The following is a 25,211-nucleotide window of genomic DNA, read 5'->3' as shown; positions in this document are numbered from 1 at the left end:
TCATCTGTTTTTTCTGTGAGTTTAATTGTCAAGTGCAGTTTCTGACACGAACCCAGGCGAGCTCCTGAAATTTAATGCCTTGATGTGCAAGCCGATCTCGTGTTCCAAAATGCATTTCGGGCGTCACTCCACTATCGATATGGAAAACCCGCCCGAATCAGGTCCTTTAAGATTCTCTCAGCCGTTTCAAGTGCCGCTTTTTGGGCGAGGAGGCGCAAGTGTTTACCATGCCACAATAATCTTTACTAATCAGCTATGAAAACTACCCCAATGGAATGTTATCTGCTGTAAAACGATATTTGTGTCTGGCAGTGAATCAAACTCAACCATGACCAGACCAACCAAACAAATGTGTTCGAGTGCGGAAAATTTTAATTTAATTTTATTGGGGGTTGGCCCAGAGCTACTTGAGTGGTTCATCCATAAAAGTAAACGACAACTAACGATCCCTAAACTGCGGATTGAGGCAAGCCGAATTGTCGACAAGATAATGCACTTTCGCCTCTTGAATTTAAATATTTTTTGGACCCTAATGACTTTGGCCTTGTCTCTAAAGTAATTGAAGCAGTGACGCCATTTAAAATTATCAAAAAATAAATGGTTTTTCCAAGCGACAGTTCTGCCGATAAGGTTTTAGGGGTACAGGTAACACTTTGGTTTTGGCCAAGGTACAGGTAAGCGTCGCAAAGGCGTCTCGAGTCGTTAGAGGGACAATGAACGACAGGACGCCGGCGCCAGGAAAATTATCCACTGTCTGGCATTTTTGTCATTCGTCTTGACATTCCTGGAATTAGCAGAACCTTTCCAGAATTTATATGGATTTTTCTTTTGTCCCAAGAGCGCGATTTTTCACACTTGACAGGACGGGAACAACTAAGGCACACAACAGGTTGATGTCAACCATCTTAGAGATTGTGAAAGTCGCAACAATCCTATAAACTCTGCCACATTCGCAGCAGGAGATTGTCTTTAAAAGTTGCTAATTCAAAAATGTTGAGCACCTATTTTTAAAATTTACTGGATAAGACTCAGGACTCAGGTTAGGAAAATTCAAAAGGAAATACTGCAAGAAATTCATGGACCAAAAATAATCATGATTTGTGAGATTTATTTATAAAATACTTTTGCGATTTTTACTTTCCAATGTCAAAAATAACTAACGCGGGTCCTCGGGGGTGATAGGGTGATAGATCGCCCCTCACTCAGGTGAAAAATTAAAAAAATTTGGCATTCAAAAAGTATGCAACAAAAAATTGTTCTGAAATCGTAGATCTAGATATTATTTTCCCCAAGGGTTGAACAAATTACTTCTGTGCGTAACTGAGTTAATATAACCGTCTTTAGTTGAAAGATAATGATTACACAGGCCGACAAAATCAGGACCAAGTGCCTAAAAATCGAAAATTTGAAACTATGACCACTTTGGAAAATTTCCAAGTATGAGATAGTAATCTACAGCCAAAATCGTTTCATGTTTTGCAGCGTTTAGTCTTGGCCTTCTTTTTTGTCGACCTGTGTTATTTACGGTCGCTACAATTATAAGTTTTGCGTATTAAAATAATATCTTTATTTTTATTCGACAACGAAGAGTGCAAGCAAATAATAAAAACGTTCAGTAAATAATATTTTACAAGTTATTAAGAATCCTGAGCAATAATATTTAAATTATTTAGCTTTCGGATAGATTTTGCTAACTGGATTAACTTTGCTTAAATAATAATATATTTTTTTTATAAACTATATTAGTTTTATGGAATTCTTTATGCTAGTTTAATTTCCTCTTCACAGTCAATACAGCAAATCACAAATCAATCGTAATCCTTGAATTAAGTACTTACATAAGTGACTTTCAAATACCTATTTACATAGGCCCGGAATTTAATTATATGAATACTTCAAGACTCTACCGAACAATAAATAAAAGTGTACAAAAAGCAAAGGCCATTCAAATTCAATTGCTCAACCATAAAATAAAACCCCACACCTCGTTAATAAAACCAACGAAGGACAAACTCAATTGCTCATCCCCAAAAGCAATCTTTTAAGGGATCGTCTCATTTGATTTTACAATTCGAACCCAACCCATCAATCAATCAAGGGAGTTCACAAAAACATCACGCTCAAATTTAAATTCTACACAAACGAATATTTTGGGGAAACTTCTTTTCGCTTCAAATGATTTTCTTACAATTCTAAAACATTTACATTTTGGGTACATTTTTTGTTGGATTGACGTGAAACCGAAGAACTCTTTGCATTTGATAGGACCCTTTTACCATTATGTGGATAGGAGAGTTTCTGATTTCAGGCCAAAAAATTGATGTTGGACAATGCCGGCATTTAATCCCTTTTTCCGGAAGGTCACAATTACGCTGGATTGGAGTGGCATTCGTCGGTCATATATGGTACCCTTCCACCCCCGCCTCCATCGATTGTATATTGTTGCATTTTCGAAAAGGGTCCATCGCTGCACACGTGCAAGGGTCAAACGCACAGCATCGGCAGGTAGAAATTCGAAACACAAAGAGAAACCCCAAACACATCAGAAATGCAAGATAAAAGAGGATTAAACGAGACGAAAACGAAACGAGCCAACCCTAAAATGACCCAAAACTAATGCACCTCACGGAGGTTGTGTGTTAACGGTCTACTAGCCGGCCATCAGCAGCCATGAAAAAGCAATCATCGTCGCGAAGATCGCTGAGATCGGCCGATGATGTTTGCAGATAAGATTCTTCAAAACCCTTACTCTAAAAAACCCTAAAGCACTGAGCTCTTTAGCAAATATGTAAGAGACCTAATTTCTATAGAATGGAGCAAAAATTTTACCAACTGATCATGACCAGACTTGTTCGATATTTTCAGGACCGAAAACTGTTGCACGTGTGTAAACACTGCGACGGTGAGTTTTCTTTATTTCTTTGTTTTCCACTTTTTTCTTTGCTTTTCGAACAATAAAACATTTTTGTAAATGTTCCTATTTGGTAACGACAAAAAACCTAGTACTGTATAAAGAAAGAAAGTAACCAAAACAATCGACTCTTTAAAACACAAAAATATTCATTAGCTATTTGATTTTTTCTACAGAAAAAATTTTAAGTACAAAGTATATAAAATATATTTTTTAACCTAAAGATTTCAAATTTGAAAAAAATATAGGAAACTGACAACTTTTGGGAAAGAACATTTTGTTTTATCCAAAAATATTTTTGGATTTTCTTAGAAATTGTTTCTTTGCATATGAAGCTTATTGGGGAGTGATTTTATTCTCACCAGTTCATAAAATGCTATCAGAAAAAAGTCTTAAGATTTGTAATTTACTTTATTTATAGAAGAGTCATTATTAAAATAAACACAATATTTCTATTCAATACAATTTTGTATGCAAATAAATGTTGGAGATATCATTTATGTATTCTATAAAGACAACTTTTAAATTAGCTTCACTAGTGAAAAATCGAATTTAATTATGACATTAATTTATACAGAAGGTATTTTATAATGGCATTTACACAAGGCATTTTAAGCGCTGATTTGACCGGGCAACTATCAATAATCTGGAAAATCGTATACATTTCAATAAATAACATTCCTAATTTAAATATTTAGTATATATGTTTTCCCCCATAATTAATTAGTGCACCTGAGCAATGTCATCTTTATATGCTGAACAGTAATAAAATTTACATATAAACAACCTGATACGCCCTTCATTAATAATTCGAAAACGGAGACCAAAGGGTAAACGATACGTGTAACGTGTTGAGAGGGTCAAATCAGGTCACGTCTTCTCACCACCGACAGCCATAAAAGTATTGGCCCCAGGTTAACCCCCTTGACTTTGCGTCACTGCAAACGAAATTGATATATATGAACACATACAGTCCCCCAAAAAATTGCAGAAAATATAAACTGGTTTCGTACGTGAAAAGGGGAGAACCCTAAACCAAAGAAGCTCTGCGTAATCAGGAGCAGAATAATCAGACCAGGGGCCAATTAGGGACCCTCTTAATGATCTTGAGGATATGCCAGGGACGAAACGGCCGTTACAAGAAACTCGAGTCCTCGTAGCCGTTACAAAATTATGAAAGTAACCTTCGGGGGCAAGGGAAAAGGGCAAATAACAATTAGGAAGGCGACTCATAAACGAAGTGCCGACGAAATTCCAGTAAAATGCGTAAACCGAGCCAAAAACCAAAACTCTAAAGATTGTATCTGTACGTGCTTCTCCCGCGTCGTAAATTTTTCACGCATCAACAGAGCAGGTCCCTCGGACCGGGGAAAGAACAACAATGACAAACAAATGCGATCGGAAGGAGCTGAAAAGGACCTGCCAAGATTTCCCAAAATGCGGCATTAATGCATATTGACTAACCTTGAGAGTCCTATCCCATCCCAATGTAAGTACCCGAAAAATACGTTACTTTGCTCAACTACCAACTACCTACAGGTTGGGAAAATGGGAAAGGGACGATCGGACGGAAGGACGTAAAGGCACTTTCTGGGCTGTCTCAATGAAATAACGGACAAGTCCCTTGGCCGCTCGGGTATTTCCAGCGGCGAGATTGTATCTCCCAGATATGCCAATCCATTGTTTGTCCATATCCTCCGTCTTTTTTCGGGATAGTGTGTCGAATTTTAAAATCTCTCTCCCCTCACATTCGGGCTCGGAATTTTTCCAACAAGTTACGACTTGTCCGCTCGGTTCTCCCTAGGAATTTTACGTTTGGGATTTAGGGATTTCTACTATTTTGCACCAGAATCGAGCAGGTAAAGAGCGACTGTGAGAGAGAAACAATCTCAGAGGGGGAGAAAGGTCGAGAGCAGAGCGAGATCCGAAAAATCCGTTAAAAACCTGCAGTGAATGAGCAACTCGAGTGGGTAATACCCAGCAATTCAGTCATGTGGGATACATATGATTTGTGTATATATTTTTCTGGATTCTGTAACACAAAATACACAATAAATGAGAGTATGCGAAAAACAAAATTTATTTATTTGTAAGTTTCACAAATAGTTTACTGCTTGTTAAAAAAGGTATTTTTTAAATATTTCTTAATAACTTGACTTTTCTTAAAATTAAAAAAATAAAAATTTACCATTTATAGATTCAAATATTTATAGAAAGACATAATTTGTCTTAAAATTTAAAAGTATATATTACATCTATTGTTACAATTACAATACAGGGGTGGTCAAAAGTATTTTCACAAATTACACGTACTTACTCATAAGAAATGTGCAAATACTTTTGATCACCCCTGTATATTATTATCAATTTGAATATATTTTTCTAAACAATTTTTAAATTTATTTTAGCGTTCAAATTTAAAATTTGTATTTTATCCTTTAAAAAGAAACACCCGCCCTTTATAAAATATTTTTTAGATGGTAGTTTTTATTTATATTTTTGTTTGAATAATTCTCTTTTTTTAAGAATCACGCATAATTAAATGACATGCCATCTAAAATATACTACTGATATAAATTGATATATATTTTTTATTTATTAAATTTCATACTGGATCTGTATTGCTAGGCATTTTTTATTATTTATATTGATTAAAGAAAGGCTCCTCGATACCTATTAAATCCATTTTTTGTGTGTAACTTTAAAAAACTAGCATACCCTGCCGTCACAGGGGTAAGGATCTTCTCCTGATCCCAGTACAACTTTCTCTTTCCTCTCTCTCGCATCTCGCTCTCTTGGTTTGTGCAACCACCTGCCCGCAGTCTGCCTTCCCATTGGTCGAACCCACCGATCGAGAGAACCACCGCTCTTCGGAAGAATTCTCCCCCACCGAGAGAAACCAGAGAGCATATGGTATATAAAGAGCCGCTCGAGAGCAGGGAAACCAGAACACTACCAACTCTCAACCGAGTGCAACTATCTCAAGATCCCAAGTTTTAAAACAATCTCGAAAAATCCCACAACAATGTCGTTCATCACACGGGAATACAAGTTTGAGAGCAGCAAGGTGATGCAGCAGAAATCAGATCAGCACACGACGGCCATGCGGAGTCTGAGGAAACTGGTCAAACCCCTTCTGCGGCTGGTGAAGAAGAAGCAGTTGCTCCGGAAGACTCTGGCCGAGATCCAGAACCAAAATGCAGTCAACGCCTCGCTGGAGGACATGCGCAAAGATCCGGCGGCCAGTTGCGATAACATGGCCAACGAGGAGCTGGAGCAGCGCCTCTACAGCGATCTTCGCCAGTGCCCCACCAACGTGGCCATGATCGTGCAGCAGGGTCAGCAGCAGAACATCGTGCCCGTCCATCCGGAGCAGACCTTCATCCCGGTGCACTTCGCCCGCACCAGCAGCGGTACCTTCTTCTGGACCTCCGCGGAGGGAGCTCGCCAGCACCAGGAGCAGCAGTTGCGCCAGCAGTTCGATCGGTGGGTTCAGGCCTAGAAATCCAATCCAATCCAGAAATCCAGGATCCAGCAGGAAAATCTCCAATTGGCAGCTTTAAGTGCAAGTGTCTCCGTCCATTGGTCTTCGGATGGATGCGGGTTCAGCTTCGCATGTTCGTAATCTCAGGGTGATATTAGGCATAGATTGGATTCTTTGGGCTCGCCTCCCAAAGGAAACACAACTCTAATTGATATTCAATTCTCACAATCAAGCGTTACTATCGTAAACACATTGTGATCCTCGTGTCTTATTAGCCTCTTAAGTTAGTCTTAGCCGAATCATTGTCTTCCATGTTTGTTTGTTAGGGTCTTCTTATAAGTACTAGCCTAAGAATCATTGTCTTCCATGTAAAATTTTAGCTATAAGAAACTACAAATATCTTACAAAAAATAAACAAAACAACTAAAAAAAAAAGAAATTTCTCATGTGTCTTTACTTTGCATATTGGTAATATTTTCCCTTAGATCATCTCAAACAGACTTGAACTGTTGGAAAAGGAAAGCAACCCGAAGTGCTAGATTATTGGCAGTCAAGCTGAATCTCTGAATACATTCAGTATTCCATGAATGTACATTCAATTCTGATTTGGAAAAATGCATTTTAAATTGGAATCGCTATGCTGGTAACGGCATTCCAATCAGTGCCTTTATTCATTCCTATTTGTGTCCCAATTTATGTCCAACGATGCTGCTGGATGCAATAGTAAATCTATTCGACACAAAAGAAAGAGAATTATTTGGGCTTGGGCTAGCATCTAAGAGACAATTAAATTGCTTATCTAAATTTTATATTTTAAATTTATATAACAGATGACTTTTTGTTACTCATAAATGTGTCTGCGAAGAAAATGTTAGTAACATTTAGTTTTTGCAAATGAAAAGAATAATAAAACTAAAATACTTTATCTGAATAACTTTAATCACTAAAACATTAACTTTTTTAAATAGCTGTTATTACTATAATATGTTTGTGTGAAATTTGTGGATACTAAATCCTATACTGAAATTTTTTCAATTTTTTAAGAGTAAGGTATGTCACATATTAGGATACTTATTTAGAACTCGATTTTAAAAATGTTATTATATATAAATTTTTATTTTTCTAGGAATAAAATATTTTCTTAGATTAAAAATTTACTAATAAAATACATTATTTCATTTCCTCTGAAATAAAGATTCCTTATGCTCATCATGAAATGCATTTTTTAACAAACTGACGTATTAATACATATTGAATATTTTTTTTTCACATTAAAAGTGCAACATAAATCAATGATACAAAACTCGATCCAAAATATTTTGTATCACTTTGGTCACAAACTAATTATGCAGGCTTCATTCAGGCGCTTGAATTTTAGGAATCCTGACACTAACAACTAAACTTGAAACGCCACCAAAATAAATTTGTAAGTGTTTATCAGGAATTATGCCTGTGGAATAGTTAAAAGAGCCACAGACATGCGAGGTTCCTGGTCATACACCCCCCAAGTAGATAGGACAGGATCCTATCTCACTCCACCTAATACGACTCGAACCTACCCGACTGGAATAAGAATGAGTCCAAAATTACAAGTGGCGAGTATTTCAATAGGAGACGAAATCTGAATTTCGACACGAATCGAAATTTTAATTTTCTCGGTGAAGAAAACAGAGAAGCAGCCATAAGAAACAAGTGTGGGGACAGTGAGGCCTGTGAGGACACAAAAAACATATTTCTGAAGTGGTTCCAGAAACCAAAGAAATCCAGAAAAATCTCTGTAGCCTTGGGCAAATTTTAAGGGAAGGACCTGCCATGAAACAGTGAAATCAGAATTTCAACACGAATTGAAAGGGCATAGGGGAACAAGCCTGGGAAAACTGCCCCAGGCGATATTGCAAAATTTTAGATGAGGATTGGTAGATAGGAACCTAATCGATAAGAATTCCAATTTTCAAATATTTTGATCCGCTGGTTTACGAGTAATCTGCCGCAACTAAAGAACATATCACTTGATTTATCTTCCCTTCGGCGGTTCTTGAGATAACTTTTTTGATGCCAATAATTTTTGTGTTAACCTTCAAGAATGTCAGCCAATCTTTGGATTTTTACCATTCTTATAAGCTACCAAAAATCGCGATTCAAATTTTCAAAAAATTGGTTCAAGACTTTCCAAGTCTGACAACACCGCCAGTTTTTTACAGTTTGTGTGTCCTATAACCATCTACTTCATATAAAATATTCATAATTTTTCGAGTGGTGCAACAGTGTTAAACATACAAAAAACTGAAGAATTTATTTCTAGAAGGGTAGGAATGGAGTCAATAAAATATATTTGGCTTGTAAATAGTTAGTTCTAAGACCAGAATTATTATCAAAGAGTAAAGTTTTTAATATTATGGGTGAAAAGTGGTCCGAATTATAAAATGTTTGGCATGTAAATGTTTGCTTGTAATTGATTTAATAGGGACCCAGTCCCAGTCTAGTCCCCACAGCTTCGAATTTCATATCCTCCCTGGACAGAGATTTCATAAGAAATCCTTTGAGCATGGATGTCCCACAAATACTTATTTATGTGATTCTAAAGAATTCGCGGTCCAAAGAGGATTATTTAATATGCGATCCTTTCGGTACCATCGTTATTCTAAAAAGCAAGATAGTAATTTTAAAGCTTTAATATGCGGAGCATGATAACAAATTGTTAACAATTTCGCGCAATAACAACGGTGCCGAAATCTCGCATATTAAATAATCCTCTTTGGACCGCGAATTCTTTAGAATCACATAAATAAAGTATTTGTGGGACATCCATGCTCAAAGGATTTCTTATGAAATCTCTGTCCAGGGAGGATATGAAATTCGAAGCTGTGGGGACTAGACTGGGACTGGGTCCCTATTAAATCAATTACAAGCAAACATTTACATGCCAAACATTTTATAATTCGGACCACTTTTCACCCATAATATTAAAAACTTTACTCTTTGATAATAATTCTGGTCTTAGAACTAACTATTTACAAGCCAAATATATTTTATTGACTCCATTCCTACCCTTCTAGAAATAAATTCTTCAGTTTTTTGTATGTTTAACACTGTTGCACCACTCGAAAAATTATGAATATTTTATATGAAGTAGATGGTTATAGGACACACAAACTGTAAAAAACTGGCGGTGTTGTCAGACTTGGAAAGTCTTGAACCAATTTTTTGAAAATTTGAATCGCGATTTTTGGTAGCTTATAAGAATGGTAAAAATCCAAAGATTGGCTGCCATTCTTGAAGGTTAACACAAAAATTATTGGCATTAAAAAAGTTTTCTCAAGAACCACCGAAGGGAAGATACATCAAGTGATATGTTCTTTAGTTGCGGCAGATTACTCGTAAACCAGCGGATCAAAATATTTGAAAATTGGAATTCTTATCGATTAGGTTCCTATCTACCAATCCTCATCTAAAATTTTGCAATATCGCCTGGGGCAGTTTTCCCAGGCTTGTTCCCCTATGCCCTTTAAATTCTGCTAACGAACAAAGACAAGCGAAAGGAACAAGTGTGAAGACAGTGAAGACTGCCACGAAAGGCCAGCACAACCACCTCGACTTCGTGGCAATCGAAAAATCTAGAAAAATCATGAGCTCCTCGAACTGATTGTTCACTGTACTCGAAAGGACCAGAGTCTACCTGTACTGATCAAAAATGAAATGTTGACGTGTAAATATTTTTCGTTTGCCGACAACATGTGTTTAACGAGGGTCTGTCACTTTTATCCTCCACTGTCAGCCTATTAACAATTAATAGCCAAAAACTAATCAAGGCATAAATTCGAGCCGAGTCCTCCGCAAACAAACCACTCAAATTACTAACCCGAACCCATGAAAAAGGGATGATAGTTTTTTCTTTCTTTTTTTTTGGTATTTGTGCATGCTTGCCGCATCGTCATATAAGTATTCGACTGAAATTATACTCTCCCACGAAGAAATCGAGGGAGAGATTTATTTAGGGCCTTCGAAAATTGTGGCCTTACTTCGCACACGTGCAAGGGTCGCTCGAAAAAGGGACCCGAGCTCAACGATCCGATCCGATCCCAAACTACCTGCAGAGAGTTGAGGAATGCGTGACTCTCATATCTGGAGAAACCGAAAAACACCTGCGCCAGGACTCGTCCTGATTGGTCGACACTTAGGGGTTGATTTCGCCAGGATCGGGTATAAAAACGGAGCGGCATTCCGAATAGGACATCAATTTCAATCGCAGCGTTGAACAGTCAACAGCATTCAGTCTACCACAAATCGAACATAAAAACGCAAACTGCAAAAATGGCCTACGAAACTCTGATGAACACCACCTACAGTCAGGCCTGCCAGAAGAAGACCTACACCCCCGCCAAGGCCATGAAGAAGATCTTCAAGGTGGCCTGCAAAATCTTCAAGGCTTCGAGTCACCAGCAGCTCAAGAACCAGACCATCCCGACGGAACTCCCACTGCCAATGTCCGATGAGGAGTTCCAGAACTCCCAGAACGAGAAACTGGAAGCCGAGCTTGTCCAACTGTGATCGAGGAAAATGGAAAATCACGAAAATCCAACTTCCTAAACAGCTTTAAAGACTCCATCGGAATCGGTCTCTAAACATCCGCATCAGCTTTAACTCCACACTCAGCAAGTGGACATCTTAAAATGCATAAATAACCAGCTTTAATCATTGTCTTCCATCTATGTTTAAGTGTATGAATAAATACATAATATTAATATTGAAACAAACAACATTTCTGATTTCTTATTCGAACTTTCCCCTTTGTCATTGTAATTTCCTTGAAGGTTTTCCAAGAATTTGTAAGCCAAAAACCGTTCTTACCCCCTCCTCCCTCCCTCCATTCATGGAAGACAGCAAGACCCTAAGAACCTTAACTCGAAAAAAATAAACCTTTACCTGTTCCCTTTTGATCAAAACCTGTTGTGGATTCGAAAAACTCGAAAAATCAAGCTGAGCGGTCTGGGGAAACCTGTTACCTCGAGGCGATTTCTGATTTTCGTTTTCTGCGCTCCTTCTTAGGGTTGGGCCCTGGACAGAATAAATCTCGAATTGCATCGGAACAGGTAGAGAGGGTCCCTGCGATGATAAACAAAAACAAGGGCCCTGCGAGCAGCAACAAAGCCAATCCTATCTCAATAATAAATGCGAAAAGGCCGCACGGATCAGTTCGATCTTTCAGGTATTTCCAAAGGGGGAATGTTCGTACATAAGATTGTGTGTGCGTTATGTAAATAGGTTTTACATACAGTCAGTGCAGATTCTTTATTAAAAGCATACATCTAGGTACAGTTTGGCATAACATGACTGAATGGAATTAAGAATGGTTTAAGCCACAAGGGGATATTTATAAACAAAAATCAAATTTATAAATACATAAATATTTAATGAAAAGATTTTAATATAAATAAAAATTATTTACTTTATTTTAAAACGTTGGATACATATGAAAATTAGATGTTGATATAAGCAGTACTAAACTATTTCCATATAATAATATTGCATTATAACTAAACAATAATTAAAATTTTGTACCTTAAATAGTGTTTTTTGGATTGATTTTAAATTTGGGATGTATATATTTGATAAGTCTAAGTTCCATCCTCATTTTCGTAATTTCTTAGGTACCAGAATATTTAATTAGCCTTTATATTTTAAACAAATATTCATTTGTAGAAGTAAAAATTTAAAGATTTGAATAATCATATTTAAATATGGATTTTCAACTCCACCCCCACATCATAACACGCATGAACGAAACTATATTATCTTGTAATTATAACCGAGTGCCATCAGAACACGAGTTACAGATTCTCACAAGCTGTAAATATTTTTGTATCATCGAGAGCCATTAGAACTCGAGTTCTAGATTCCCACAATCTGAAAATATAAATGTGAGACGAATCATTTCATCCCACAATAAATGAGTAATAATACGATACATTCACAAAAAAGTAAACCCCCATTCAATTAATTGAGGGGTATGGCCCAAAAAAGAGAGGACTAGAGATGATCAGAATTTGGAACCCCTGTCGTGACACGAAAATAGTTTTGAGGTCCATAACTCAAGTAATCAAAATACGAAGTGCTCCCCAGCCGAACGTGAGAATTCTCAAGATCGTGCCTCAAAGGACTTTTTGCGATGCCATCACTAATCAGCCAAACAATAACCAAGAATGAAAGTGCACGATCTGTATAAATTTGGCTTAGAATGTAGCTGGTTTTCGGTTACAGGATCGACATATTTCTGACGAACTGGCACAACAAACCCGGCCGAAATCCAAAACAATAAATGGGACTCCGAGTGAAGGCCAGAAATGTGCTGTTCCCACGCCAAGGATTCCTTCGGGGGATAATTGTCTTGGAAGGAGAAATGGGCCCGAGATTCCCACGCTTCGCACAAGATCTCGGATCTCGGGTCTTGGGTCTCAGGTCCTGCAGGACCTACCTGCTGCCACCGACTAACGTGTGAAATTTCGGATCCTTGCACCTGCCTGCCCTTCGAGCGATGCGATTGGCTGAGATGCTGTAGGATCTCGGCCGGGTCCCGAGAAGGTATAAATAGCGCCTCTGATCTTAGAGACAGCATCACACAGCATTCGACCGTCGGAGCGAGAACATCTCAGCACGCATTCTACGCACTCACCACCAAACGAACAAATATCTACGAAAATATCTAATGTCGGCCATCAGCAAGCAGAAGAACACCAACACCATGTACAAGTCGAAAGTGTCTCCCTCTCGTCGCCTGAAGAATCTGCTCAAGCCTCTACTGGGTCAGTTCTTCAACACCAAGAAGGAGCAGCCCAAGCGAAGCTCCTACATCGCCTCCGAGGAGAAGGAGGCCGAGTTCGAGTGGCTCAACAACGACATGGACAACATGGCCAACGAGCATCTGGAGCATCGTCTCATCGAGGAGATTCGCCAGTGCGCCAAGGAAGATGCGGTCATCGTTTACAATGAAAACGGTTCCGGGGAGCTGCAGACCATCGATCAGGAGGACTACTACGTTCCCGTCCACTTCGCACGCACCAATGCCGGCACTTTCTTCTGGACCTCACTGCAGCCCAAAGCCAGCGAGCCCTATGCCATCGAATGGAACTTCCTGGACCGCTGGGCTCAGGCTTGAACCTGAAAGCCTGGAGCTGCAACTTCAACCTTGATCAACAATGGGGTTTTTCAACTTTCAATTGGGATAACTTCAACTGGACTGGAGCTCGGCTCTCCAGCGGGATGGGTACTCCAGAGTTTGGGCACTTCGACTCTGGGTTCATCGGTTTAAAGCGGCGCTTTTCGGATTTTCCAACTCACTGAAAATTCCTCTAAAGCGGCTGGGTAACCACGTTAAATCGTGGCGGGAGGTATTCCAACAATTATCCCATTTTTTGCTGGGCAAAAAAGGGTTCCAATTGTTTGGATTTTGGAAACAAAATTTGTAAACAAAAACTTAAATAAACATTGAAAACATATTTAAATTTCTTATTATTTACAATGGGCAAAAACGTTTATTTACACGGCATTTACAACATATGGTCCTGCCTGGGGAAAACAGACGAAAGTTCCTGTCTGCAGATCCTTTAAAGATGTGGGGCATTCCCACGGTATCAAACATGTGTTGGGTTTCTGTTTACTGTTTACCCAAAGATCTGGCTGAGATTTCAGAAAACGTGTGGAAAGCGGTGAGGAAAACTACCATCAGCATAACATACGAGAGTTTAGATAACAATGGTCTCTGTGTAGGGTTTTTTATAAAGTCTCCGACGTATTCAAAGAAACTGTTAGCTACAGATAGTGGCAGCAAAAGAAAGTCGCTTAATTTTTTTCGTTTTGGGTTAATTTCCTATCTTTTAACGGAATTTTAGCCATAATCTGAAAAGAGTATTTATAAAAACAGTCGTGTTGATAAGTCCCTCCACTTGGGTAAAACATACAAGGGTGTGATATTCAAAAAGTATGCAACAACAAATTTGTTTTGGAATTCCCCCACAACCAATTATTGGATCCGCCACTGTTAATAAGAAAGTAACAAATCCAGTCAGGGTATTTATTCCACAAATATGTTTTCTTATTTTTTTTTTATAAAATTGTATTTAAGTGGACGATATTTTCCTTGTTTACAAACGTCTAAAAAAGTTTTTTTCTGGGAATCAAAAATTATTTTTTGCTTGCATCTATGTATATGTTTTTCAACAATATCTCTTTAATTTCATCACCATCTGTAAAAAATGAGATACTCCAAATGCAAAAAAAAACATCTACAACAAGTTTGTCTCTGTGAAGCCTATAAAGATCAGAATCCATTGCTAAAGTATAAAAATGTTGGTAAATAAGAAGAACAAGTAATGGTTTTTGTTAGCTTTCCCATGAAGAGCTGTTTTATTTCAACAAAGGAAAAACTAATTTTCTTACAAGCTAGATTGCACTTAACGGTAATGGAAGACGTGAGCGATGTGTTGCTATCTTAAACGTAACGCAGTCTAAAGATTTTACAAAAGTAAAATCTACATTTATCAAACATAACAAATTTTTTAACAAATAAATTTTAACAATCACAGCTAACGTTCTAGGAACGTGAAACCAACAACAAATTAGTTAATAACAAATTAGTCAATAGAAAATCAACCAATATTGCACATGATATTGTGGGGGTGTTGACCTAGCGGGAAACGCAGTCGAAACGGAGTCTTCTGTTCGAGTTTTAGAGTCCCGCCAAGTCACCATTGCACTTTCCTCCAGCCCGGTCCTGTTGGGTCCTCCTTGTCCTCGATCACCATGTCCATGTCCTTGCGCTCCCTTCTCCAGTGGGAGTCCAGTAGACTGATGACGGTGGTGGCGGGAGTTGAGGGGGAGCCAAGCGGTCTTTAAAGCTTCTGTACCATCCAAGATTACGTAGGATTACGTAGGGGGTTGCGCTTGGAGCGCGCTTAAAGCTGCAACAATCCTCCCTCGCCAACCTCCCCCATTTTCTGGGTTTCGGGAGAGGGAGTGGGTGTGTTCTTCTTCACGAGATGAGGAGATGTGATCGTTAACGGTTTACATTGAGCACTGACTCTCCGATCGGCGGATCGCCGGATTTTATACAACTCGCGACGTCCGACGACGTTGACGCCGCTGCCGCGTAAATAGAGATAAACAAAGCGCACTCGCACTCACACCAACTCACTCTCCGGGCTCTCTTTGGTTGTGTCTGTGTGTGTTTGCCCTTCGTTATCAACCATTTATTGTGGGCCCTTTTCGGTTATCTACAGTCGACGGGCGACTACCCATTTTTATGTTTATCACTTTTTTCTTTTTTTCTACCCTCCCCTCGTAAGATCTTCTGTTTACTTCAGGTCATTCGTACCGTCTACACTGGGAGAAATGGTCAGTTCCTTACATGAGTTAGAGGGACTTTTCAGGTAAATAGAAATTTACAAAGAAAACCTGCACATATCCTAAGAAAATTTATTGAAATGTACCACCATGTCCTTAGTCTATACATTCAAAATGTTTTGCCTACTTCACGGCGTTTTCTGGCAAGAATTCAAAATCCTGCTCAAAAACGAAGCACACATTTTTCTGCTGAGAATAAATACCTTGCTTCAATATACATAAATTAATAAGTGAATATTGAACATTTTAATACCCTTTTCGATTCTATAGAGTTTTAAATGGCGATCTAATTCCAGGGACAGAAGATTTTATAGTTAGACTAGTACTCAACCCAACAAAAAGTCGTCCAAAACAAATAACTTCATATGAAATAAAATTTCTTGAAGTTTTTTTGATATTAAGTTTTTTGTTTTGGACGTCTTTTTGTTGGGTTGAGTAATAAATTGACACTGTTAAACAACCTAAGGGTAAGGTCCATTTGTTTTATACCTCTTTAAAAATAAATACAACCTTTTTAAATATAGTAAACCGTTCTTTAAAATGTTTAAAATACATTTTTAATGTTATATAATAAGGAATGAAAGAAAAATAAAAATATACTCATTTACCCATATTTTTGTAATTATCATTAGATAGTTAAATTGATTGGTTTTTATCTTGATTCATTCTACTCTTCCATAATGTTAAATATCTTATTGGTTTTTTTTTTTATATCGAACTATCAGTTGTTTCTTGAACTGTACTGTCCGTTGGAAACTCTTTTGACTTCGCTGTTTCCCTTCTGCTGTTGGTGTGATTTGTTTTCGTTTAATCTTCTTCCACACGCACGTTCGGCAGCATCTCTAGGGTCCGCCGCACCTCTCACTCCAACTCCAGACCGTCCCTTCCCTTTCCTTTCCTTTGATTTTGACTCGTTTTTAACGATCTCGCGGACCCCAAAACAAGAATCGTCCCTCGCCAGTGTAGCTTATGTGCATTCCGCGTATAAAACACAGGCACTCACATGTGGATGCAGATACAGATACATATAGCGCATGCATGTACATTTGTAGATATACATACAAGAACACTTTACGCCCCTCTGGAAATGCAGTTTAATGACCGTTCATGACCAAGTCAATCAGATGCGGGACTATTTACGCATAGCAAAATCGGGGAATACGGTTCCACGACGAATATCGTATCTATAGACACCCTGCAATGGGGGACCCTTCAAAGCAAATTTGATAATATAAAGAAAGGAACCTGGGTATTTAAAAAACTATTATAATATATCACAAAATACAAGTATGAGCGTTATAGATTTATGCTGGTTAATTTGATATGCCTGTGAGCATAAACTCGCTTTGTCATACAAGAAATTAGATTTCATAGGTCCTTTAAGACAGCTAATTAACATTATTTTATTATTATGTAAACAGAAGATATAAATTAAATAAACATTTATATTAAAGAATTACATTTGAAATATTTATGTAGCTCTAATTACACTATGCAGCATCAAAAATTTACCTCGATGGATACTATATTTTTGGATTTGTTACGAATTCCAAAGTTAAACTGCGTTTTCCAAAAAGTTCCCCGACGCAAGGATTCTTAGCAAAAGGACCTCAAAGTTCGAAAAATTCCGAAATTGGCCAACTTTTCAAAGCTCTCAGAGGCAAACGGATTCATGGTTTGGTTAGATGCTAAAGTTTTATAAAAGATACACTCTTTATCTTTCAAACCCCATACTTAGAATAATTTTAGGATTTTTATTAAGGGAGAAACAAGTTTTAGAAAACATAGTCAAAAAACATAAAAGTATACAGCTGCGGTCAAAATAGTAGTAGTGTTGCCGTCATGTGTTTTTAAAAGTTTTTTGTTGTCACTTTTCTTATCCAATTAGTCTAATAGTACAATTATAATCAATACAATATCACCAGAAGAAGATGAATTACAACAACAAACTTTTAAAAACACAGGGCGGCAACACTACTACTATTTTGACCGCAGCTGTATGTTTTTAAGTTTTTTGACTATGTTTTCTGGAATCTATTTCTGCCTTAAAAAAAATCCTAAAATTATTCTAAGTATGGGGTTTGAAATATAAAGAAGGTGTCTTTTAAAAAACTTTAGCATCGAATCAAACCATGAATCCGTTTGCCTCTGAGAGCTCCCGAAAGTTGGCCAATTGCTGCATTTTTCGAACTTTGAGGTCCTTTTGCTAAGAATCCTTGCGTTGGGGAACTTTTTTGAAAACGCAGTTTATCTTGGGCATTCGTAACGAATCCAAAAATATAGCATCCATCGAGGTAAATTTAAAAAGCACTAAAAATGCTGCACAGTGTTATTAGTACGGGGTAATAATCTACAGCTAAAACCCTTTCAGGTTTTTTAGCGATTAGTCCTGAGGTTTTTTGTCGACCTGTGTAATTCCAAAAAATTAAATGTAACAAGAGAGAACGTTATAGTCGGGTTGTTGTCCCGACTATCTAATACCCGTCACTCAGCTAAAGGGAGTGCGAACGCTGTGTCTGGTTGGTGTCCCGACTAATAATCGTAACTCAGCTAAAGGGAGTGCGAGGGAGATAGATATATAATTTTTGATTGCGTATAACTTTTTAATGAATGGTCCGATTTGAAAAATGTCTTCTACATTTCGACAGGTATAAATATACACAACAAAATTGCATTTATACTTCTCGGAAATCTTTAAAGATGTGGGCGCAGGACCCGTTTTAAAATCGTTAGTGGGCGATTGTGGGCGTTAGAGGGGGCGTGGCGCTCGGCTAAAATAAACTTGCGCTGCGTAGGAAGCCAAAGAATATGTGTGGGAAATCTCAACCTTCTAGCTTTTGTAGTTTCTGAGATCTCAGCGTTCATACAGACGGACAGACAGACAGACGGACAGACGGACGTGTCTAGATCGACTCGGCTAGTGACCCTGATCAAGAATATATATACTTTATGGGGTCGGAAACGCTTCCTTCTAGCTGTTACATACTTTTGCACGAATGTAGTATACCCTTTTACTCTACGAGTAACGGGTATAAAAATGAGAGATATGAAACCAAATACTACACATTTTGATATAACAAATTATTACGAAGCGAGTCCGTACATATTCCGATTATAATGATTTTTAGATTTTTAAAATAGTATTCCTCATAATTCTTTTTTTAAGTCTTTTATTATTACTATTTTTGTGTACATTTTATTTAATTCCTCAGTCTGAAAAATTTAAATAAAAAGAGAAATAAAATATAAGCAAGTAAAATCTATAGACAAAGAAAGAAAGAGTATCATATCTACCCTATTTGGCATAAATCTTTTTCCTGTTAATGTTTACTCTAGGCCTTATCAATAAAAACCTCTACAATTACGACGCAGGTAGGAGGATTGCTAGAATTGCTTCCCCTAATCATTTCCTTTTTTCTGTGACTCCTTTTGAGAACCCTCCTTATAAAATCATGGGAACGTACGTTATGCGTGCGCTCCTCACGCGCAGGACACGTACGGAAGAAACCGTGGGAATCGAAACCGAAATGCACCTAAACAAAAATAAATGCACCGGACCCTAGAAGAGGGTAACAATAGACAGGTCCCTCCGCACCCGGGCCATTTCGAATTGAATTAGAAAAGGTTGCCCAGGTGGAGTTGGGGTAGACTTCAATGGGTCCCAAAGAATGAAAGCAATCAGATGTAAATCAAGCAGCCAAGTTAGCAGTCAAGTCATGGTAAATAGCCAACCCTCCAAAAAAAGAAGGAATTCTGAAAAGCAATCATCCCCAAGGCAACTCACAAAATATAACCGAAAATGATTAACAATTATAATTGTGTACTTTTTTAATTTTACTTATACAATGAGCCATAGATTTCTATAACTTACTAAAGAAATGTCTTTGAGGAAGCACTAAATTCTGAATAATTTTACTTCTAAAGCGAGGAAAAATTGAAAAACCCAATATTCTGTGTTCAAATTTTAATATCTTTATTATATTACACAGTTCGTTAAATAATTGTTAAATATTTAGAATACTAAATAAAACTATTAGTATTACGTTTGGATAAAAACTAAAAATAAATAAAACTATATCTAATGGCTTGCTAAGAATGATTTTTTTTGTTCTATGCAATTTCTTAAATAAATCTAATAAATAAATCTGCTCTAATCCCTATCAATTTATAACTGTTTTTTAAATAACTGACCTATTTCTAATGCAGATTCGCTTTGAACTTGTGCTTCTTTACCTGGTTCTGGTGACAGCTCAGAAGCAAAGCGATATTGCCTTTCAAATTTTTCACGGAAATATCGAGAAGTACGAGCTTTGTGTGAAGCTAATAAGGGTTTGTCGCAACGTCTGGGACAAGGAGCCCGACTACGGCGATGTAAAGGAGCCATTACCCGGTGAAAACGAGGTACAAGATGAGGATAAAGCTGAATATAGAAAGGCGCATTGCGTGCCAAAGGGACTTTCGGCGTATGGCGAACAACAGTTTTGGGAAATTGCCGCCAAATGGCAGAGGTATATTGACGACAGGTTCCTAATCCAAAACCTTTTCATGGTGATCGAGACGACCAACAAGGGTCGGAATATCAAAATGGCATTCGGAAAATGGCAAGGTTGGTGCAATAGAACCGATGTTCCCAACGAATCAACAGAGCCAACTGAAACCGAGGAAGAAAGCACTGAAAGAAATTTCAATGAAAGGGAAGAACTGAAATACTGCAATGAAAATGGCACATTTGGCCAATTTATTTTTAGCGAGATTGACGGAACTCGGAAGTTAGATAGAAATATGAACAGAATTTCGGAAATTTTAAAACAGCTTGAAAAGCTAGCCATTAAAAATTGCTGTCCCTATGATTCAATCAGAGATCGCTTGGAGATCATAAACGATGGCATAGATATTCTCCAGAATCTGCAGGGCAAAGAATCTACTGAAAAGCCCGAGTACACTGATTTAAATTCAGATCTTTCCAGACTTAAAACTAGATTAGAGGACTTCAATGTGAAAAATGTTCAAGGAAGTGGTGCTAATTACTCTACGGGAAAATGTTGCCCCAACATTTTAATTGAGCTAAACAATTATAAAAATAATTTTTTAGATAATCTCGAAAATATAAACTCGCAGAAACCAAGCTTGAATTTTCAGCCACTTCTGGAAAAGGCGAAAAACTTGCAAGATATTCTTTTAAGTCAACTAAAGGATATTCGTCAACTAGAAAGTTCTCTTGGAAATAAAAATAATAAGAATACTTGTTGTAACGACGGTAAAGAAAAGATTAAGAATATTGAAAAAATATTAACAGACGTGGAGGTCAAAGATTCCCTGGAAGAATTAACAAAACTAATAGAACCCTTAAAAGAAAGTCTAGCAAAAACGAATCAAACACTCTCAGATGCTGAAAGTCTTCTAAACCTGGAAAACGAAAGCATACAGAAGCTGAATTCCTTATACGGAAAAGAATGTCGTCACAAGGACACGCTTATTAAGAATCTACATTTAAATATGTCCAACTTGGAACATAAAATCAATAATTTGAGCTCGATAAATTCCGTTGATTGGCCAAAACTTAAGAAATCTGTAGAGGCAGCCGACGAAATGGTCAAAAAAAGTCCGTCGGTATTATATAATATTACAATTATTAGAACGACAATTAAAAGAACTCTTGGTAGAACCCAGACAAGCGAGGATTTGGAATCTAAAAATTCCAGTTCGGTAAGATTTTGCTCAAATGATTCTATAAGAATAAATACGAGTTTGGAAAAAATTAATAAGGATAGAAAAGATACTATCGCCTATCATGAGTTACAAGATAATATTGACAAAGAGCGCATTAAAGAATTGCAAGATAAGCAAAAAGATCTTGAAAAATATGACCCAAAACCAATTTTAAAAAGCGTTTTTATCTATCGCAACACTAAGCCAAGTTCTCTACAACTGGAAATCAACCAACTAGAAAGAGATTTAGATAACTTAACAGAAAATGGCATCAACAAATTGGACAGGCAACTGCAATACACCCAATTAAAATTCGAAATTGAAAAGGAGAAACTAGATAGAAAAGTTGAAGAACAATTAAAAAATATAAATCTTTTCAGGGAAGAGATGAAAAGGGAACAGGATCTAATTGACGATCGCCTGGCTAAATTAGCTGCAACGATGAAAACTCCAACGGAATACGACGAGAAACTGAGAAAAGTTGAGGCTGAAGCCCTGGAGTATCAAAAACAAATCGAGAGCTACGAGAAGGAACTTTTGCAACGCATCGATTCCTTGCAACAGCAATTAAAGGACCTGGACGAGGCGGCGGAAAATACTGAGCACAGGGCCGACATTTGCGATGCTGAATGCGACTTTGGGGATCTCGATTCCGTGGACAAACTGATTGGGAGGGTAAAGGCTGTCAAATCTAAACTGGCGGTCGAGTATAAACGCACTCCAAGTGCAAGGAAAGTCAAGCCAAGAAGGCAAAAGCCTAAAAAAAAAGCAGGCTAAAGATATCTTTAGTTAGCTAAAAACTGATCTATCTCGAAGATATAAATTAACAAATGTAAAATATTAATTAAATAAAATAAAATTAGATTAAATAAAAAACAGGCAGCTGTGAAACATTTTAAATTAAACTATCTACATTATAAATCTTGAAAATATAAATTAACAAATAAATGTAAAATATTAATAAAATAGAAATATTACGTTAACTTTAACAGGTAGCTGTGGAACTTTTTAAATTAAACTATCTACAGTATTACTGGCAATAATTTTTAAATTATTCTCTGTAAGATGATTTGTTTACTAATATATTTAAAAGATTACACATTAAAATGAATTTAATAAAAACATTTAAAAGTGACTGGCATTAATTTTTAAATTATTCTCTGTAAGATGATTTGTTTACAAATATATTCAAAAGATTACCCATTAAAATGAATTTAATAACATTTTAAAATTTAATTGCACAATTTTTATATTAAATCAAAAATTAACGCAATATAAAAACTTTTTTTTAATGCCAACTTTTAAATTATTTATTTTTTAAACGTTACGTTATATGCTTATTTACGTTACGTTAACGGCTGTTAGCCAATACACCAACCTAACAGAGCGGAGACATTGTCTAGCTATTTCTAGCTACTTTCACAGGCTTTTCTAGCTATTTTATGACCACCGGGGTTGGCAGCACTGCTACTAGCACGTGTGACGCTGTGAATTGTTGTTTTTAGCCAAATTTCACGTTTTTGGACCACAAAGGAGCAAGGATGCGGGACAACACGCCGCCGCACCGGCCGGACTTCGACGATGGCGAGGACGAGCTGCAGGAGATAATTGAGCTGGAGGAGCAGCCGCTCGACGAGGACGACGACGACCTGGAGGAGGTGACTTTGGAGCAGCTGGAGGCGCGACTGGCGATGGCCGGTGGCGGAGACGATGACGACGAGGAGGAGGATGAGGAGGAGCTGCGCGACCGGGAGCGGATAGCCAACATCAGGGACGAGGCGGCGGTCACGTTCAAGGAGCACACGGCTCCCGTCTTCGCCTGCAGCCTGCATCCCGCCTACAATTGGGCGGTGACGGGCAGCGAGGACGACCGCGCCTACGTTTGGGACACCAGCACGGCGGAGGTGCTCTACGAGATCGCCGACCACAAGGACACCGTCACGGAAACGCACTTCAGCCACGACGGCGTCTACTTGGCCACCGGCGACCTGTCCGGCGAACTGTTCGCCTTCAAGGTCAGCGAACAGCGCGAGGAGCGACCAATTCTGGCGAAGATTTGGGAGTACTCCATGAGCGACATGTCCTGGCTCTTCTGGCATAGGGCTGCGCACATCCTGCTGGCGGGCAGCGACAGCGGCGAGGTCTTTGTGTGGCGCATTCCCAGCGGAGATTGCAAGATCCTGCCGGGTCAGTCGTCGCGCTGCGAATCCGGAGAACTCAGTGGCGACGGCAAGAAGCTGTTCACCGCCTACATGAACGGATCCGTGAAGCTGTGGGATCTGAAGAGCTGCCAGGTGCTCATGGAGGTCAACGAACAGCATCCCATGGGCTTCGGCGAGATCACACACGCAGTGGTGGCCTGCGAGAGGGAGTCGCCCTTCTACGTTTGCGCTGAGGCGTCAGGTGAGAGGTCCTTATAGAAGGGAAATCGAAATAGATCATAGAAAAGAAAGATACGGATACTCGCGTTGTCATAATATGATTTATTGCTCCATAAATTGTTAAAATATTTTGACCAGTACTCAAAAAACAACCTAAACTCCGATTAAAAACCTTTGTAAATGATAAAAGTCAGGGACCAAAAAAATGTATTTTTTTTTTTAGTAAAAAATAAAAATTACCATTTAATGATTATTTGTAAGCGAAAAAAAATATCGCTCAGAAATAATGATTATTTTGTGAGCGATATTATTTCGCTTAAAATATCACTTAAAGTGTGATTGCAGTCGTTCTGTACGGAATTTTAGAGAGATTTAAATTTAATAATTTACAAATAATTATTAAATGGTCATTTTTATTTTTTCACTTATAATGATTACGGTCCCTGATAAAAATACATACCCAATTAATGCCAATTTATTTGGAATTTTTTTTAAAGCTTGACGCGGTTGGATATTCCATATTTCTTATACTGATTTTATTCTGTGAAAATTTAGGGATAACCCTGATAACCATTTAGAAACTTTAATCATGCTAATATATATGTTTCCTTTTAGGCAAAATGCTGTTTTGCACCAACAACGGACCGGTTAGCACAATTCAGTCGGAACACGGCATTGAGTGCCTGGCCTTTGCTCCTGCTTCGGCGGATCTCAAGCTTTTTGCCTGCGGATCACTGGACGGCCGAATTTCCATCTGGGATTATGCCAAATCCTCGCTGCGAACGATATGCGAGAACCCTGTGCCTAACGATGGTGTCATAAGGTAAGGAACGCCTAAAATAACCTGAGATATATGTGGTATTTTATTTATGTTTTCAATTAATTTACGTTTTTCAATTAATAACTACATGTAAAAATACGAAAAAGATTTTTCCGGCTAGTATTGTAACCTATAATTACCCAAACCAAAGACCGAATAATGTCAATCTAAAAATGTTAGCTAAGCTACTTAGACACCTTACTAATTTTCCTTAATTATTCCAGGATCAAATGGCTGAACGAAAACACAATACTGGCGGCCACTTCGCAGGGAAATCTAAATGCATTTGACGCTCGCACGGGATCGCTAAAATTCACGCTGACGGGACACTTTTATCACATCTACGAGTTTGTCTACAAGGCGCAGGAAAATCTACTGCTGACTGTTTCCGAAGACAATACGGCCAAGATATTTAAAGTGCCGGCGCTGGGCGATTAGTTAGAATTTAAAAATGTTGTACCGTGCTGTATATGTAAATAGTAAATACATATAAAAAATTACGCTTATTTG

The 25,211-nt window shown here is 37.9% G+C and overlaps 5 protein-coding genes across 5 annotated transcripts; all 5 read left to right on the top strand.

The window, feature by feature from the left end:
* Positions 1-5,872: 5,872 nt before the first annotated feature.
* Positions 5,873-6,834, top strand: Tom (Twin of m4). The gene has a single exon (XM_017139265.3). It carries the CDS (start codon positions 5,937-5,939, stop codon positions 6,411-6,413), a length of 477 nt encoding a protein of 158 aa, XP_016994754.1. The 5' UTR covers positions 5,873-5,936; the 3' UTR covers positions 6,414-6,834.
* Positions 6,835-10,626: 3,792 nt separating this feature from the next.
* On the top strand, positions 10,627-11,133 carry Brd (Bearded). The gene has a single exon (XM_017139269.3). The coding sequence runs from the start codon at positions 10,707-10,709 to the stop codon at positions 10,941-10,943; it is 237 nt and encodes a 78-aa protein (XP_016994758.2). The 5' UTR covers positions 10,627-10,706; the 3' UTR covers positions 10,944-11,133.
* Positions 11,134-12,994: 1,861 nt separating this feature from the next.
* On the top strand, positions 12,995-13,888 carry Ocho (ocho). The gene has a single exon (XM_017139266.3). It carries the CDS (start codon positions 13,099-13,101, stop codon positions 13,546-13,548), a length of 450 nt encoding a protein of 149 aa, XP_016994755.1. The 5' UTR covers positions 12,995-13,098; the 3' UTR covers positions 13,549-13,888.
* Positions 13,889-19,369: 5,481 nt separating this feature from the next.
* On the top strand, positions 19,370-22,410 carry LOC108055770 (putative leucine-rich repeat-containing protein DDB_G0290503). The gene is made up of 2 exons (XM_017139264.3): positions 19,370-19,510; positions 19,998-22,410. Exons 1-2 carry the CDS (start codon positions 19,460-19,462, stop codon positions 22,275-22,277), a joined length of 2,331 nt encoding a protein of 776 aa, XP_016994753.2. The 5' UTR covers positions 19,370-19,459; the 3' UTR covers positions 22,278-22,410.
* Positions 22,411-22,962: 552 nt separating this feature from the next.
* Positions 22,963-25,201, top strand: LOC108055778 (angio-associated migratory cell protein). The gene is made up of 3 exons (XM_017139273.3): positions 22,963-23,903; positions 24,497-24,704; positions 24,926-25,201. The coding sequence occupies exons 1-3, from the start codon at positions 23,042-23,044 to the stop codon at positions 25,137-25,139; spliced, it is 1,284 nt and encodes a 427-aa protein (XP_016994762.1). The 5' UTR covers positions 22,963-23,041; the 3' UTR covers positions 25,140-25,201.
* The last annotated feature ends 10 nt before the right edge of the window (positions 25,202-25,211 follow it).

The sequence above is a fragment of the Drosophila takahashii genome, chromosome 3L (assembly GCF_030179915.1).
Source record: "Drosophila takahashii strain IR98-3 E-12201 chromosome 3L, DtakHiC1v2, whole genome shotgun sequence".
Lineage (NCBI taxonomy): Eukaryota > Metazoa > Arthropoda > Insecta > Diptera > Drosophilidae > Drosophila > Drosophila takahashii.
Note: the sequence above shows the minus strand (reverse complement) of the source record. Positions and strands in the feature narration are given on the sequence as shown.

Coding starts and splice junctions, on each gene's coding strand:
- Tom (XM_017139265.3), top strand. CDS start 5,937: ATGTCGTTCATCACACGGGAATACAAGTTTGAGAGCAGCAAGGTGATG.
- Brd (XM_017139269.3), top strand. CDS start 10,707: ATGGCCTACGAAACTCTGATGAACACCACCTACAGTCAGGCCTGCCAG.
- Ocho (XM_017139266.3), top strand. CDS start 13,099: ATGTCGGCCATCAGCAAGCAGAAGAACACCAACACCATGTACAAGTCG.
- LOC108055770 (XM_017139264.3), top strand. CDS start 19,460: ATGAAAGCAATCAGATGTAAATCAAGCAGCCAAGTTAGCAGTCAAGTC. Junction 19,511..19,997: donor AAGTTAGCAGTCAAGTCATG/GTAAATAGCCAA, acceptor TTTCTAATGCAG/ATTCGCTTTGAACTTGTGCT.
- LOC108055778 (XM_017139273.3), top strand. CDS start 23,042: ATGCGGGACAACACGCCGCCGCACCGGCCGGACTTCGACGATGGCGAG. Junction 23,904..24,496: donor CGTTTGCGCTGAGGCGTCAG/GTGAGAGGTCCT, acceptor GTTTCCTTTTAG/GCAAAATGCTGTTTTGCACC. Junction 24,705..24,925: donor CCTAACGATGGTGTCATAAG/GTAAGGAACGCC, acceptor TAATTATTCCAG/GATCAAATGGCTGAACGAAA.